This window comes from Leptidea sinapis, chromosome 2 (genome assembly GCF_905404315.1).
Source record: "Leptidea sinapis chromosome 2, ilLepSina1.1, whole genome shotgun sequence".
Classification (NCBI taxonomy): domain Eukaryota; kingdom Metazoa; phylum Arthropoda; class Insecta; order Lepidoptera; family Pieridae; genus Leptidea; species Leptidea sinapis.
In genome coordinates, this window is record NC_066266.1 from 15,296,586 (window position 1) to 15,316,066 (window position 19,481).

Consider the following 19,481-nt stretch of genomic DNA (forward strand, 5'->3'; position numbering starts at 1 on the left):
GTAACGTATATAATATTAATACTTAGAAAAAATTAGATCCATTAAAATCCATTACAATTTCCCCTACACATTACATTATAATATTTTGTAACTGCATTTAGAGGACTCGATTGCATGGCTCTTGTTCTGATAGCTTTAAAATTGATTAATCTCGATTTCTCAGATCTGCTAAAATACAGGGAAATAGTTTCGGTTTGAAATCTCGTATCATGGAAGTTTTATCTTAATCCGTAATAGCCAGTGTAAAGCCAATTTCGATAATTTTATTTGAAGTAATTGAATAGTACCGAGGTCAATATAACATATGGTTTCAGTAACTGTTTGATGTAAAAATAAAATGATAAGCGCTTTATTATTTATAAAAACTTATGTTAAGATATATATTCTATGTAATAATCGCTTACAGTTAGTTTTTTAACGTTGGTAACATTACTCGAACACCGATGAATGTAGGCATATGGACTTGCATCCCGTGCCACTAAATAAAATAAAAAAACCGATGAACGATTTTCCATATCCGCCATCTTGGATTTAGTATGGTACCAGCCGGGGGGGTGGTGACATATTATTATTCTCGTCATCAGCCGTAAAATTTAAAATATCGAAGAAGCAGTAAAATAAGTGATTTTAAATTTATATTTGATAGTTTTAACTTAAACCGTCAAGATGATGGCCGGTCAGACGATAAATGATAGGCTTCTTGCTGCTCGCCATAGTATTGCTGGGCAAGGATTAGCCAAATCAGTGTGTAAGGCTACAACAGAAGAAATGATTGCACCGAAAAAGAAACATTTAGATTGTAAGTACTGTTTTTGCATTGCATAATCACACAAGAAGTAAGAACTAATAACTAACGATTTTTTGCTCCACCACACAGATGATTTTCTGCTCTTGACATTGAAGTTTAAAATTTACAAAAAGCATTCATACCTGAATGATTCCTTTAGTAAAATAATTATTTTATTATATTGTTCTAACTTATGTATATTGTATTTAATGTCTCCAAATAAAAATGACAAATCAAATATGTAATTAAACTGTTACCTTAAAATAGTTTTCTATTTCACATTTTCTTTACATACACATTTATTGTACATATACAATCTTAGATCATCTTGCATAGCAATCGACAATATATTGAGGTCCAACCCTATTTTGTCCTCCCTTTTTTTGTGTTTGGAATCAATAATAATCTCAACAAATGCATATTATTATTTTTAACATATAAGATATATATATATATATATGTATATATAAATACTGCAAAATAATTCAGAAATAAGTTGATGCAAGCATGATCCTCAGAGAGTGTGCCCATGAATTGTTAGTTTTTCCTAGTGTTTAAGTTTAACCTTATTTTTATGTTTAACTAGGTTGTATCAACCACAATTTTAAAAATTTAATTATTTTATTTGCAAACACCAAAGCCTGTTGGCTATAGGGATGCATTGAAAGTTTGTTACCACCCTCCTGTTATATTTTTTTTTATTCCACCATTTTAACTTATTCTACTACTTTCCAGATGGGCTCTGTTGTCACAATTGGATGTAATAACTAGAAATTCTCAGATTTTGTATAAAGAATGATATAGTGATAGCTGAGAATCATCCCCTATTAACCTTTCCATTCCGTGAAACTCTGATTGCACACAGTATGCCTTAGATAGGGGTGATATAGCATGCACACAGTGTTCTGTCAATGTGTATTAATAGTTTGCTTAATAAGGATTATTGCTATAAGAGCATGCAAAATAAACCATCTTATAATCAAAATAAGGGTCAGACCTTGGTGAGGGAGTAGTGTGGCACTTTTGGTTTTGGTATATCTGAAAAAAGGTAGTTCCGAAGGTTAATTTTCTGCTCAGTCATGATTCTGGCCTTTTAATGGTTTATATTAAGATAGTGGATCATTGTGGCTTAAGATGATTTATTATTATTAAGCCTTTATTCCTGCTATTTACAATACATTGTATACACATATTTTCCTATAAGATAACAGTGTGTCCTGTGACATATAATATCCTGTTGTTTGCTGTTCTAGTCTAAATAGCACTAATTTTCTTTATATCATCTTCAGTGTGATAATGCTTACTAAAAATTGACATTGTGTTTTTATTGTAACAACCCTGTGGTCCATTTTTACTCACAATGGGCTGCAATCTGACATTTTCACTTATTTTTCAGGAAATAAACACTAACATCTTCATTTGTAATAAATATTAAGAGTTTAAATCACTAACTGGTTTTCAATTCTTTTTAAAATAGTTGAATGTGCTGCACTTTGTGAATAATAATTGACAAAACACAAATTATCTAGTCATAGTTTGTGCTAGACTTTTAATATTATTATGTATGTCATATTTAATATTATTATGTACTTGTAATAAAACTATAGATATGAGTTTCTGTACAAAGAAAAAATGGTCAAAAGTGAGTCAAGGATGTAAGAAGAAAAATAGAACAAGTCAAAGTTTTTCTAATTTTTTGGATCTCTGTCTGGTTTGTACAGGCTAATCTCTGAAACTCTTAGATCAATTTAATTTAAATTTTGCATGATGGTACCTTACATCCCCAGTCAACATCTTAGATACTTTTCATCCCAGAAAATTATAGAGTTCATGGCATAATAAAGAAAAAAAACTATAGTAACATATAGCTTAGTGCATGCACAACAACTTCTCTCATATATATCTATAGTATGAGTGTAAGAGCTTTTGTGAGCTCTCTTTTGACACCCTTCTCAGAATGTCCGACCTTTGCTTGGTCAGGAGTGTAGTGCCTATCCGACGCTCATGTTGCAGACCCGCCATGTTTGGCACTACAAGTCAGCAAATTTGGATAGGATACATTCCTTTATTGCATCCGCCTCGAACACCTACCCTTTACATCCTACGAAATTTCGAGCGATTGCCACTTCCTCCCTCCAGATGGAGGGCAAAGCCAAATTAAAGGCTTAGAAAGAAGCTGAGCGTCATAAAAAGAGCGCGGCAATACTTCAACAACCAGCGCACATTCAAACACTCTACAAAGCGCAGGTCCGGCCATATATGTAGTATTCCTGTCATCTCTGATCTGGCGTACCCCAGTATCAGCTCGATCCATTCCGCTTCGTGCAACACAGAAACGTCGCTTCATTGTGTGTCTGTTACCGCATTTATCAGGAGTGTTCCTAAGAACTGTTTCACCTGATTCCTGTCGCCAAATTCCACCTTCGCACGACACACCACACATTAGGATATTATTCCCACTATCTGGATGTGTGGGGGTCCTCCAGAGCGCATTTTTCATGGAGCTTTCTTCCACGTACTGCAAAGCCGTGCAATGAGCTTCACTGTGCGGTGTTTTTGGGACGATACGACATGGGTACCTTCAAAGAAAGCGCGCGCACCTTCCTTAAAGACCGGCAACGCTCCTGTGATTCCTCTGGTGTTGTCTAGTGTGGTGATCACTTAACACCAGGTAAACCGTAAGCTTGGTGCTTATCCTTTTCCATGAAAAAAAAAGTATGGTAAACAATGCTTTTTTAGGCCACACAGTAAAGACTCAAAGACTCAGTAAAGTATTTTATTTTATTCAGAAAACATACATCTTACACCAATACAGTTTTCACTTATATGTATTAACAAAAGCAGTTATTGTAATATACAGTAAAGTAAAATACAAAAACTTAGAAGTAAAATACAACAAGAATTGTATGTACCATAATATTATTTGGCTGTATAAATGGTAGATAAAAGTAGAGGAGTAGAAAAAATAATAAAAGATACACTGACTCGTTTCCCATTGGTAATTACACTGGCAATGGGCAGATCATATATCACAACAGATAACTTGATAAAAGATGAGTGTAAAAATCAATTAGAGCTTTAATAAAGAAAATGTAATGTTAAAATAATAAATAAAACATTAGATATCTTATTTTGCATGAATAAATAATCACAGATGGGGACAACATATATGCCACTATTTATCACGCTAGATGCAGATATAGTACTTTTACTGCTTTATAGGATGTAAGCAGATGATGTAGCAGGTAGCAGCTAGTATACAATTTGACATACATCATCATCATCAGCCTTTGTCCACTGTTGGACAAAGGCCTACCCCAAAGATCTCCATTAGGATCAGTCCTGCGCTGCCTTTATCCAACGTATTCTGGCGATCTTGACCAGATCGTCGGTCCATCTTGTGTGAGCCTACCAACACTGCGTTTTTCGGTACGTGGTCGCCATTCGAGGACTTTACTGGCCCAACCATATGTCCGTCGAGCTATGTGACCTGCCCACTGCCACTTTAGTTTGGCAATCATTTGGACTATGTCGGTAACTTATGACTATGACATACATTGTTATATTCAAATCTGTGACTAAGAAACAGACATGCACCTAATGAGATTAAAACTCAGAGCCCTTGACTAAGGTCACAAACCACTGGTATTGAGTATAAGTATTTATTTATCACTCTAATATTTGGTGGCCATCTGTTTTATGCTGTATCTGTTTTGCTTTCAACAACATGTTAGTGATTGCTGTGAAATATGATAAAAGACCAGACAGACTTCCTGTGTTATCTGTAGGGTGCTTGTATTTTAATTATGTATATTTGATGTGTTTCATTTATTGTATATCGTTTAAGTTAATTTAATGATAAATTTTTGTTACGTATAAATGTTCTAGTTATTACATTTGCTTGGCTTATATTATAGTAGGGCTGACCATCTTTGACATCAAGCAGCATAAAGGTTCCAATACCTACTGAATTAGTTATATTATGATGTGTTATAAGTTCAGATGACCCTCAGATGTTTATCTAGATTACTGCTTACAAAGGTTTCCTTGAAATGCTTTTTGAAACTCTTGAGAGTGCAGTACAATGGCAAAAGAAACAACACTACACATATTTAGTTTTATGGGCTACTTATTGGATGATAAAATGTATTGAACATCTTGGAAAAGAGTTAAACTTGCAAGTAAAAATTTTAAGAGAAGTGTGAGATTAATATAAACAGGGCTCAGGTTCTTTTTGTTACTTGTCACTTTTCTTACACATCTTACAAACAAAACTAAAATCCTATAGAACTCAAAATGGATACTGTTTTTGCTTGCAAATAATTTCAATTGTGTTTATTTTTGGGTCAAGAGTGCTTCATGTGAATTAGTCTTTAGAAGCACTGGCGATCACACTGGCTCTTGTGATCTCTGCCACGGTCACGTCATTGTGGGTGGGAGGTGTCAATATTTATTGAACTCTACAAGCAGTGACAATGTTATCAGATGCAGCTGTAAACAGTCGGCGTTGAATCAATCAAATTCGCAAATAAGGAGTCTTATAGTCGTTACGAGGGCTGCACTAAAAGTATCGGGAATCAAGGAAGTGACACAACGTAACTATTTAAAAATGTATTTATTGCTTTTCGTAGTATTCTCCGCGAAATTTGACACATTTTTCCATACGATGGAACCAATCATTGAAGCAACCATTCCATTCGGAAGTTGGGGTCTCCAAAATGGCGGTTTTGTAGGCGTCCACAGCTTCTTCAGGTGATGAAAATCTGTGACCACGCAATGTATTATTTATTTTAGGGAAAGTATAGAAATCATTAGGGCTTAGGTCGGGGCTGTACGGCGGATGGTCTAATAATTCTATGTTGTCTTGCTTGCTCTAAAAACTCTTTGTTCTGTGCGCGGTGTGAGAACTCGCATTGTCGTGATGGAGGATGATGCGGCGGTTGCAGTTCTCTTTACGGAGTTCAGAAACGACCTGTGGCAAACAAATGCTAGCATACCATTCTGCATTAATCGTTCTTTGTTCCTCAAGAGGAATAGTCGCAACATGGCCGGTTTTGGAGACAAACGTGGCCACCATGTTTTTTTGCAACACTCCACGAACGAACAATTTTTGTTGGCTTTAACTCACTTTCGAACACCCAAACTCGTGACTGGTTTTTTGTTTCGGGTTCGTATGCGTATATCCAGGATTCTTCACCTGATACGATGTTTTATACAGCATTTGAGGATCCTGCGTGGAATCTTTCGAGAGTTCTAACGCACAAAGTAACGCGAGTCGCTTTTTGCTATTCACAGAGCAAATGCGGTATCCATCGGGAAAACAACTTTTTACTACTACTAATTGTTCATGGAAGATTATTTGTATTTGACTCATGCCAATGTCTAAAGTTGCCTGAATTTCGCGGTATGTCACATCTCGATCTTCCTCAATCAGCTTACGCACAGCATCAACGTTTCCTTTGGTGACGACCTTGACGGGGATCATCACTGAGCTTGACACGTCCACGTTGAAATTCAGCAAACTAGCGATAAATTGTGGTTTTGCATGGGGCTTCATCATCAAATGCAGAAATCATCCGGTCAACACACTGTTTTGTGTTAAACCACTTCGAAAGTCATAATAAATCATCGCTCTAGAATTTTCTCGAGTCAATTCCATTTTCTCAACGACTAAACAAGTTTGAAAAGACCTTGTGACAAGACCGAGAATCCTTTTTTAACTAAATAAATGGTATTCGATTTTTAAAACCAAGGAGTTATCAATTAAAAAGATTTTAATATGACAGGAACAGTGGAAATCTTCCATTCCCGATACTTTTAGTGCAGCCCTCGTATCTGTACAAATCTAAATATCTATCATCTAATATGCTCGGACTCCGAGCTACGAGATTATTTCATGACAACCTTAGAAAACAGAGACAACCCAAGGCTCCCATTGAGATTAGATCTGCTTGAATACTTCGCGGAAAATATAAGAAGAATCAAACAAGATTATAATAGATGATGCATCCTAAAATCGCGTGTAATTGTATTTATTAAACTGCTTACAAGATTGCACTGTTTTGCTTATAAATTTAATGCGAGATTTTTTGAAGAATGTCTCATACGTGAGATATTTAAATGTATACGCTACCGAACAGCGTTGATTGGGCTGCGGTTATCACATACCACCAGGTGACCCTTATACGTATACTCGTTTCTCCTTCTCTTCCATAATGCTGCTATGAAATGCTTGGTGTCCATCATTACAGCACCTACGTCCCTGCTATTTGTAGGTACTTACATATACTAGATTAGTTGTATTGTATTTAATTAATACTATTATGTACCGAACGAATCTGACGTGAAATGAAAGTATTGGGAAACTGTAATATTCACGAATGGTAGGTATGTACTGAAAAATGAATAATTTGACGTAGTCTTCGTTTGGGAGGCAGAAGTGAATGTCGCTGACAGCATTGCACTATTTTAAGTGATAGCAACTGATTAATTTTAATGCAACATGCGCTGCGAATATGAATATATTGGTGCTGTAGACCTTCATGCTTGCACGTCATTTATCATCTGTAACTATTTCTGACGTTGTTCATTAATTATTACAACCCCCATTATTTAAGGGAAAATTGTTTTGGGACGGTATGACGTGGATATTGATTTTATTGCAAAATGCGCTGCGATTCATATTGGTGCTGTGGACCTTGGATAATTCTTGCACGTCACTTATTTTCTGCTTAGCGCGCGCCTTACTTAGGACCCAAGCAGAAGTAACTATTTCTGACAATATTATTTAAGTAAAAATTGTTGTGGGACAGTGTGGCATGGATTTTATGGAACATAGCATTATTTTCTGTTGGATCGTACTGACTGCCGCGAACTTTATAAGAAACTGGTTTTGTGTTATTAAACACTGTTCAATATAATATATAAAAATACTAGCAGTACCAGTCACATTGCAATGCCACGTCAATTATAAAGAAATAAAGATTATATATAAATTTAGATTTTTGGGCCAGGATCCGTCCCCAGTGAACTCGTATAAAACTTTCATCACATTCTTACCAATGATTTATATACAATATACGCATAGGGAACAAACATTGATTTTTACCTATATAGAAGCTAAAATAGTGCTGAAAACTTATGCTGGTCGTGCAAGAAAAACAAGCAGCTGAATAAATCAATAACGTGTTCTATACATTCAAAGGACATAATATCATTCGTAGTCTGATGAAAAAGTATCTCTAAAGACAGTATAGGTAACACTTTTGTTCGTGTCAACTCTCACTGTCCCAATCGGGTTCTAAATTCAGGATAGGTAACCTAAACTGAATAAATATTTTACATTGCTGCTTATTGGCCGAGAACAAAAGAACGGCTGGAGTAAATGCGGCAATGTACTGATGTTACTTGTGGCATGTTCCATATATTTTTATACGACGTGATTTGTCTATATACCCAGAGTATTTTTCCACAATTATTATCGTTTAAGTATTGTAAATGTTAATAATAAAGAATAAGTAGAAACACGTGTATTTCGTATTGGTATCCTCGTTTCAATGAAATTTTTAACTACATGTGGTGTTGAACACTAAGTTTTGATGTAATAACTTGTGTAGCGCTAAGCACCTTCTTTTTGTGGGTATCGAGCGAGACTGTAAGACACTATGTAACGCTTCGTAAGTCTTTCTAAGTCGTATAAGGGAGACTCCGAAGGTTTCACTGTATGGTCTTAAAACACATCAGTCTTTCATCTATCGTCCATCCTATCGTCATTTATGAAAGAGGAGGACATACGAGCATACCGCTCACCTGATATTAAGACCGCAGCCCGTACTCTATAACACCAGAGGAATCACAACAGCGTTGCCGACCTTATAAAGTGTCCAATAAACACATCGGTACGTGGCGGGCGGGTATCGAACTGGGGGCTCCGTGGTGAGAGAGTAAAATGTTTAACCTATTGGGCCACCGACGCTTATGTGAATCATATGGGTTGGATACTCTTCCATTTATGGCTGATATGATAAAGAATCGTATGCTAGTACCTAGTAAGTACTATAGCTCGATAAGTATTTATTCTACCAAAACTACTGGGAAAATCAATCTGTTAAAAAAACATTACGAACCAACTTGAACAGACTAATTCTTCAAATATAATTTAATCATAATATGTAGATTTAGCTTAATAAAATATACCGAGCCCGCTAAGTTACTTGCTGTTCTTCTTCATATGACCTGGTATCTGGTTCACCTGCACCAGGTATTTATTTATCCATATATTTCGCCACCGGAACGTGTGTAAATTTCCTCGCGTTTGAATTGGTGTTATAGTCCAACATTCAATAAGCAATTGTAAAATATTATTTATTTCAAATATTTCAATGACCTACAAAATTGGGTGAACACCTTTTCTTAATGATACTCTTCCCATTGTGAAGTGGTAAAGGTTATAATAATACAAATGATTTTATTAAAGATACCACAAACTGGGAATAAAGCGAACGTCCTCCGGCTTAAAATTTTTAGTGTACGATGCTAAGTATTGTAACTAAATAAAGAAAAAAAAATACGTTTATAAAAACCGACTTCAAAAACTGAAAAGTATCAAATAACTAAAAATTTAATTTAATACACCTTTAATGCAAACCTTTACCTTTAATATTAATAAAATACAATTATTTATATGTGCTACCTATTTATTGGTTTTAAGTCGGTGCCAAAGCCTAAACAAAATAAACTTAATATTATAAACAGCTTACTTACTGTAATTATTAAGGTTGTCTGGCCACGTGTGTCTGTGCGTTTGTGTTGTTTTATTATAGACGAAGCTATCTCACTCAAAGTGGCGAGTGTAGGTACCTTCTATTACATTTGGCTTCGCACCGACTTCAAAGCTATCAACATGCAGCACATACAAGTAATAGTATTTTATTAATATTAAAGGTAAAGGTTTGCGTTAAAGGTGTTTTAATTTAAATTTTTAGTTATTTGATACTTTTCAGTTTTTAACATCGGGTTTTTTAGTGTCAGTTCATAATAATAACATATAATCAACCTGAATGAAAACTCCTAAAAAGCCGTTCCTACACAAAAAACAATTGTCATTCATTATCACAAAAAATGTTCATAAAATTATAACTAACATATTTATTGGACCAACTGACATCTAGAATTACATAAATCGGACCATAGATCTCAGAGTAATCGGTGTACATACAAAAAAAAATACCGATCGAATTGAGAACCTCCTCCTTTTTGAAGTCGATTTAAAAAAATAAGCCCGCTAAGTTTCTTGCGCATGTTCTTCTCAGGTCTGGGGCACACCATTTCGAATGGATGGTAGTTTTTTTGACGTTCAATAAGTGATTTTAAATCCTATAAAGAATAAAAATATTTGAATACGAACTACTGGAGGTATTCCACTCTGTTGATACTATCCCAAATGTTTCGTAGCTAGCCCTCTATTTTGCCCATCATTATATCTCGTAGAAGATTGAATCCCTCGTCACATAACACAAACACACTTAAGAAGGTTAATAATATATATATTTTGTTGTTTGCTAGATCTAGTCCACTGCACGAACGAGCCGAACGTGTCCATACCGCAGCTCGCCAACTTGCTCGTGGAGCGCACGCAGAACGCCAACTGGGTGGTCGTGTACAAGTCTCTCCTCACCGTGCACCATCTGCTGGCCTACGGCAATGAGGTGAGGCTCATCACCAGCGTTAGTTTATGTTAAATAGCAAGAAAACGAAATATATAAAATTTACCGTACCAAATGTCAAAATGTTTTGTTAAACGGAGAGGTGATAAAACTGGTTGTATCTGCAATATTTTTTGGCATAACTCTGGATTCCAAATTACAATGGGGCCCCCATAATGAAGGATTGGCTAATAGACTTACTTCTGCGGTATACATACGCGACTTAAAAGGTTATACAATTAACCGACGTATATACGGCGCGACTAGTTTACTTAAGTTATTTCCATAATATTTTGTTGCCTCTCAATATATTCTTGATAATGTCATGTATGTAGGTACTAGGCACATACGTGAATTGGTCAATTTGGTAACAATTGCCAGCAGCGGGTATTTTCGGACTTTAGTGATGGTTTGGTGGATATTAGCTATCAGGGAGTGATTGAGTGGTATCTTTGTCGTAACATTGGCACAGGTGTTTTAAGATACGATTCTTCGAAAAAGATAGTACAGTCTCTTAACAGTACCGTTTTCCATGATATACTGTATAAGTGTACACTTTCTTCACCTACATGAATAATTAAAATATTAATAAAGTGATTTTGATTTGAAAATGGCTCATCAGAAGTTATTCAGTTCGATCTACGAACGTTTTTGACCACATAACAACTGAAGACTGACCGTCACCTAGTCCCAATATTTCTCCTTTGGATGATGATTTATGGTGATTAGGAATTAAGAAGGGTAATAAAGCATAGTGGGTTTAAATTTGCCTTTTTACCACATCTTTAATGGAAATTGTTCTTGACACATAGTTCAATAAATTCAGAGAGCCGAAAAGAGCCACTTTTTCCGTGGTGGTGTGTGAAATAATAATTTACCCATAAAGATGGTGTGTTTCAATTGATAACTGGCCTCAACGTTGAAAGGATTGCCTTAAGGCCAATGAAGATAATTTTGAATGAGCTTTATAATTTGAATGCTTTTAAGTATATTCATATTTAAAATAACCGATATAAAGTTACAGATGTTTTATGCAATAGAAAAGAACAGATCTTTTCCTTGTAACAATTTTAAAGGATATATATATATATATAAATAAGGATAGTCCACACTTAAGCTTTTATTATGTTGCAAACAATATTACCAAGACATGCACTTATAAATATGATTTAATTTTTTTATGTAGTACATATTGTAAACAAAATAATATTGCTGTGACAATATAGCCTTCAACAAACAATGAGGTCTATTTAATATCATTGACATATCAGAACTGTTCGGCACACACTAAAGCTAATATTTTTTCATCACAAACTCTCGTATTTAATTTGAATAACATTTTAAACGTAATTTGCTTAAGATATAACAGTAGAACCCCTAAGTGAAACCTTGGTAATACTTAAACAATAAGTGTTTCTCGAATCTTATGTCATAATACAAACACCGGTTCGCTATTGAAACAAGTTTTATTTTAAAATAATCCGTACGTCATGTCTCACTCGCTTACTCACAGTTGATAACGAGAACAGCCATATTTTAATTGATGCAAAAATTCCTATCGATTCTGATTTCTGTTCCATGACATGAATCTGTTTGTTAATTAATGAATCATTGATATCACTCAGAATCCTAACGCATAGGTGGTGGTGCCGAAGTATCACAAAGAAAAACATTTAAACAAATTAACATTTTAACTGTTGTATCTCAATATATTCTGGTTTATAATACATATGTATGTTCATAGGCACATTAGCAAAGAAACTGTGATAATCATAATGTTAACACAAGGAACAAACATAAACTTGTGACGTAACACGAGTGGGGCTCGTATCGCATCGTTCATAAATTAGAGTACATATTATATTTGTATTTATATACAAACTTGTTATTACTGCTACTCGGTTAAGTGGAATTAGTAAGATTTTGTTATGCGCTGTATATTATTCTTTTACAACATGGTCCCAGAAAATTTACCAAATTCAAAATAAAAAAACTTGAGTTGCCGGAAGTCCCCATAGATTTAATTCTAGATACTCCGTTTGTTTTTTATAATTCTAATTTTATTTACGTTTCGTTGTTTAGAGATGTGATATTTATAATCGATAGGGGCCGGACGAGTGCGTGGCGGTAATATGCGCTGATGTGCCAATTAACCTTATTACTGATCGCCATCACCTTCCATCGTATGTACTCGATGATTCTCTCATTTTTGTAAAGGTCATCACGACGCTGGCTGCAATGGCGCCAGACGGATGTTGCACATAATAACTTCTCATAAATCATCAGCAATATTTGACTGCTAGATCTGAGTAGGAAGTACCTAAACCTGAGTATAAGTCAACGTTGCAGATATTCTCAAGCTGTCGGCAGAACTGGTTTCACACGCAGTTGTTACAACAAAAATCATAAAGCATAATCATCTTTCTAGCAAAATCCACTGTGGGCTCGTCGTCTCCTTGTGGTGGTGTACCAATATTACTTATAGGAATCGATATTCCTATCTGAAATTGACAACAATATTGGATACTTAATCATTCAATTTATCTTTTACAGTTTACTGCACTTAATAAAAATATAATCAATATCCTGTTATTAATGCTGGAAATCATGATGGTTTTGAAAATTATATTGTGATGCTTAAAATAGGTATTTTTTTAAATACTGCTTAAAATTTGGAAATACTTTTAGCAGTTGGAATACACAATTTGCAAACCCAAAGTACATGCTCACACTTTTGGGCTTCTATAAGTTATATGTAACATGTTAAGATTATAATTGTCGCAGTTACCTTCCTCTTAATTCGTCGTAATTCGTAAATTCTTCGTCTCATCCTATTTTTTTTATGAATCTGCTGAAATGATCGAATTTTAGAATAACTCTGCTAGGGTTCAGGAATTATGGATCACATACAAAAATTGTTGGGTGTCATATTTTACAGAATTGAAGGAACAGAGATGAATCTTGCCATTCTGTTATTTGATGCGTTTTGTTATCAACTATAAAATTGTCCTTTCACTTTGTAACATTCATAACTTTTTTTTTATTGGGGTCAACAAACAGTGAAACATTAGATCTTACTAACTAAAACGATTATATGGCGATACTAATAGTGCCACCAGCACCGTTAACCACTTATTAGTTACAAAAATTGAGAAAATTAAATGTACTAATCATTATATTACATAACAAGGTTAAAATTTTATAGATACAAAAAACAGAGGGTGAAAAAAGTTGAACAAACCATGAATTTCAAACAATATAGAAGGTATTACTTATTATTTTAATGCTACGTATTTGATTTTTAAACATTCAAAGTGACGTGTGTAAAATATCAATATGATTAAAATGTATATTATACGCTTGACCAATTCGATATAACGGCAAGCGTTTGCCTGCGTTTGTCCGACATAATGTGGTAGTTAAAAGTTGATGTGCTCTACGACAGTTAGAACTCGTAGGATCCTTGTACATTATCTTATTTATAGATAATAATATTTACATTTTTACACAAAAATATCATGCCCCAAACTAGGCATAGCCTGTACTATGGGTACAAGACAACGATATATTTAATACAATATATTTACATAAACAAACATCCATATTCACCATATAAATTATCGCACCTACCGGGATTCGAACCCGGTACCTCTAGCTAAGTAGTCAGGGCCACTAACCATTCGGCTATATGGGTCCTCGATGCGATACAATAGTATTTGTAATGACGTATAAGTAATATATTATTATTGCTTTCTGTTGTTGTTGCGCCCATTCTTGTCAGGCCTGAGGCATTCATTTTGGAATGGGTGGTAGTTTTTTGACTTTCAATAAGTGATGTCACATCATATTTTGAATAAAAATATTTGAATTTGTCTTCCAGAGCAGTAGGAATTCTGGAGTTAGCAAATCTTTAAACTTTGAGAAGTAATTGCCTTCCACGCCCTGTGCTAAACCAGTAAAACCACAAGAACGGTTTCCAATCCTAAGGCATTCATTGGTACGATAGTTCAAAAAGCGGCCGTAACGCAATACATTGAGCTTAACGTCTACTGCGCAACGCCTAATATTGAACACAGCTCGATAAACAGCGTCACGTTTTATACCGCTGAAATACAAATACGTAATCATTGTAGTGGCGTTTTGTTTCATAATGGGTGTTGATAAGGCAGTGGGGTCTTAAACAGGAAGTATGGCTTTCTTAAGAGATCTGCGATCTTGTTTTACAGTTTTTTTTATAAGATACCGTGACAAGATCAGCAAGCCGTTCACTTGCTAGTTAATGATACGCCCGGCTCTTTACAAGGCACTATCGCTCAGGATTCTTGACAAACCCAACATTCTGAGCTGTATTGCGCATTGAGACATAAGATGGTAAGTCTCATTAGCCCAGTAATATTAAGGTACTCAGATAACGCTTGCACATAACTACTTGCTAGAAGAGAAGCTGCAGTTGCGCTGAGTACCTACCCATCTATCTGGCATCATGTGCAAAATCTCCAACTGGTTAAGAGAGATGCTGCGCTAACCAAGATTTTTTGGATCAATCTTCATGTGCACGCTTGGCTTAGGCGCGGGTTCAATTCCCGCATCTTCAATACGTATTTTTATACAAATTAAAATCTGTTTAAATTCATATAATTTTTATTATTTTATTTATTTATTACACTTTTTTGACACCACATTAACAAAATATAACTTAACTACTAACATACATAATTACATGATATGGTGCAAATTGCGGCCTTATCACCATATAGTGATCTCTTCCAGGCAACCATTTAATTGTTTAATTAATGAGGTTCGTTTTGTTTCCAGAGATTCACACAGTACTTGGCGTCGAGTAACTCAACGTTCCAACTCAGTAATTTTCTCGACAAAAGCGGGGTGCAAGGTATGTGATGTTTCTACTTAAATTTAGGGTAGCGTATTTTTAAACGATAAATCGAAAAACCAACCGTCTGTCTGTAAAAGAAATTCGAAGAAACGCGTGTAAGTATCGCGTTGATAATTCAAAATATTATCGACAACTATTAACAAACAAAAATATCTAGGAATTTTGATACTCAAGTTTGTGATACTAGTAGTACAAATACAAATCATAATCCAAATGACAAAACGCGGTCATTTCCTTGTTGTAAGGCTCATAGTCATAGGACAATTAGTTTCTATCATAAGTTTGTTTCATCTGTAAGCTTTCAATACTTACGCCTGGTTTTATATTTTCAGTTTGTAATAATTACAACCCTGTTTTATCTATTTCAGTCTTATCCGTCTAGGAGACTCTAGTTTTAATAAATCAAATAACTGATATCGAAAATAATAATATTAATAAAAAAAAAATCAAACCAAAATCACTTTATTCATTTAGGTCGGTGAATTGACAGTTTGTGTCATGAATGTCACAAGTTTTTATTTCTTTTTACATTTAACGCCACTTCGGAAAAGGTTGAGCTTTAATGAGAACAAGTCGCAAACTTTTAAATCGACATGTTATACAGCCTCATCTTTTTACAAATCATTTCAATTACAGTATTAAGTAAAGTGATCAAATCATACTCTAACGTCAAATACTCAATGTCAATACAAAATATGGAACACCACGTACCTACTTCGCGAAGTAACATTTTCAATGCAACTCCAGCAGCCTTACTTATGGCTCTGAACTCTTCGACTTAACTTTAAATTCATCTGCAATAACCATTCTGGATTAAAAGAATATACAAGTTAGTTGTAACAACGGACATCAACTTAAAATATTGTAGTCGCTACTATTATATTATTTGTTATAATATATATTTTAATATTATATACAGGTCGGCTCCAACAACATATAGGCTACATATTATAACGGTTCCTGCAGGCGTAGTATTATTGCTGCTCTATAGCGTGCACGCGGACAATGTCGCGGGCGGCAACTAGTTTGATTATAATGATTAACATGTATGCAGATTGAGGATTGACAGAAGAATAATCTTTCAAGATATTAAATAGGAAGACAAATAAAGCTAGTATTTCGGTAAAGTGTCTGAATATTGTAAATGTTATTTGCTTCAAGTTGCGGCTTCGAGCAACGATGTAGTAAATGGTACGATAGTTTACGTAACACCACAGTGTGCCAAGTTTTGGTCGCAGCCTTTCCAGACGGTGTCATTGCCTTACTGAACTCGTTTCGACGGGGCGGGGGACCGACACCTTCTAGATGATAGCGGCGCGGATGTGGGGCGAAATTGTTCCTTTGCTTACGTCATTGATATGTAATTACACTGGATTATTAGTAAGCCTAAATAACTACTTAGATTGTCAATAACTAACGGTAAAACTGATTAGACCACAGCGTCCCTTAATCTGACTTTTTTTAAATATCGTTTTATTAATATTATCATGCTTTGTATATATATTGTTATATTGAGTATATTATATTATGCACCTTCCAGATTTTTTTTCTATTCACCCCCGTGTGTACGACGTTACAATTTCTGTAAATACATTCTATTTTTCTTTAGTCATCAAAGAGCGGGCAGGGTGGTAGATAAAGGCACTGGTGCATGATAGAACGAAGTGTAATTGGTCCGAAATAAGTTACAGAGGATTTTTATGGACATTGAGAAGAAAAACGAAATATGTTCCCCTCAATACTTTTTTCACTATATGAACAAAGTATTATACTTTTTTCATTTGGGTTATTTAAGAGATAATGCCTCAAGAATTTTTGAACATTTTCGAATTCTCATAGAGTTGAGGTGCGATAGAAGAGAAGCCGACTCGCCGTAGTGCTAGCCCTAGTAGTAGGGTCTAGTAGGACTAGGCCTACTATAACTATAATTTAACAGCAGTCACTCTTTGTATCACTTACTTTGTTATCGGAACTTGAAATGATAAAACTTTTTTCTCCGACTATCAATAGAATATCAATGAACGCATATAAGACATGGAAGCATTTCTGACGCTTTAAAATAGCCCAACCAAAACTATACCGTTAGTGAGCTGGGCTTACAAACTGTACCGACACGCGGATCAGTTCGGTTAGGCGAGTGAGTAAGATCGGATCCTACAACCAGATAACACAAGGGTTTAAAATACATTCATGTGTTATAAAGTGGTGCAGAAATTATACGGATCGTCGTCCCAAAAAATACAATAAAATGTATTTTATTTGAGAGTCGGCCTAATGCATACTGTACTGGTAGGGAGTACCACATTTTACCAACTTATTACGGAACTAAAATATTTATTAACAACAGATTTGGTTTTAATTTTGCCTTTATGTGTGATGGTATTCGGCTGTGTGTTTTTGTTTTTCGGTAATGTTCAACGACTATTTCTATTCTTCCTCTAAAAATGTGTACGTTCTAGTGCCTTTCTTATTTCACGTTATTTTTAATTTAGATTCCTACAAGACAGGAGTCGTAAAGATTATCGACAAAAGTTTTTAAATTACAAAGAGACATGGAAATGATTACTAGTGATACCTAACAATACATCTCAAATGTGATACCTCAAAGGGTTATATACCATACCTTTAATAAACCATATAAGGGTTTTTATACGCACCCACAAATTGCAAAAAGAAATTGCTTGATATACTCATCTCGCCAAAAACTAGATTTACTTCCGATATTTTAAAATAATGCTTGTAATAATGTGAGTCATTTAGATATTTTAAATATCAAATTATATTCAGTGTTGTAACAATAAGTTTCTCAACATTTTTTTAATTCATAATATTATAAAGCTGCAGTGTTTGTTTGTTTGTTTGTTTGAACGCGCTAATCTTTGGTACTACTGCTCCGATTTGAATGATTCTTTCAGTGTTGGGTAGTCCATTTATCGAGGAAGGCTATAGGCTATGTTTTTTTTTCAAAATTAGGGATCCGTAATAAAATTGCTATTTTGTAACACAAGGTGTAAAATCGAAAACCTATTTTTGCGTGCGCTGCAAAAACTATTGACAATAGAACAAAATGATCTACAGGCTATAATATAGGCAATATTTTATCTCGGTATTTCCACGGAAACGAGAAAAACGCGGGTGAAACCGCGGAGCGCACCTAGTCAATTAAATTTGTGGTTTTTGTCTGCATTATTTTTGCGTTTTAATTAATATCTGGTGACAGTTATTTATTATTGACAATTCATTTATTATTTAAAAATAAAAAAAATTATACTAAAAAATATTGTATGGAACTATTAGCTGCCATATTCTCCTTTAGCACCAGATGAATCACAGAAGCGTTGCAGGCCTTTTAGAAAAGTGTACGCCTTCTTTTGAAGGAAGAAAAAATCCATTTGTTTTATAATGACTGACGTCTACATATCTGACAAACATTCACAATATGTCAAGGGCGCGAACCAGTTACTATTGGCTACCGTAATAATGTCATGCCTAGAACCAATCACGTAAGCCACGTTGGATGCATGACAAAGTAACTGACAGAGCACATTCTAATATCGACCTAGATTCAACATCAATAAATAACACTCTTTATTTTATGTAGTGATAGTTTATAGTATTGTGACGTAATTGTGTGAATTTTTGGCGCTAATAATCAACGGCAAGACTGCTTCCATGTTTTATATGCGTTACGAAACGCTAAATAACAACTCGAAACTATATATGTCACACTTGAAATTGACAGTGACAAATCAAATTATTTTTTGCAAGTTTCGTCACGCGCCATTTTAGTACTGAGATATTAATATTGAAATATTAAAATGAATGTGTAAAGAACAACCCAATCGTCCTTTAGCCGGGTGTCATGATAACGATGCGTTGATCCGAGCGTGTCGCTGTGTCGCTTCACAGATATTAAATTACTGATAACAGCAACAATGTTAATGATTGTGTTTTATTGAAAGCGTCCACTACTGTGCTGCTCCGATGTGCTGCTCCGATTTCCAGCACTTTTGGGAGGTTTTTTCAACTATACTTTTAATGATTTATTGTCTTTTCACATTATTGAACATGTAAGGAGACTAAAGATATATATTTT

General features: G+C 34.7%; 1 protein-coding gene across 9 annotated transcripts in view; it reads left to right on the plus strand.

The window, feature by feature from the left end:
- Positions 1-533: 533 nt before the first annotated feature.
- LOC126976954 (phosphatidylinositol-binding clathrin assembly protein LAP) overlaps positions 534-19,481 on the plus strand; it is a 56,743-nt gene continuing 37,795 nt past the window's right edge. For all 9 annotated transcript variants that reach the window (XM_050825563.1, XM_050825591.1, XM_050825600.1 and 6 more), the window contains exons 1-3: positions 534-799; positions 10,352-10,494; positions 15,307-15,382. In XM_050825563.1, the coding sequence (XP_050681520.1) occupies positions 667-799; positions 10,352-10,494; positions 15,307-15,382 (352 nt within the window). In that variant the 5' untranslated portion in view covers positions 534-666. The remainder of the gene's footprint in view (positions 800-10,351; positions 10,495-15,306; positions 15,383-19,481) is intronic.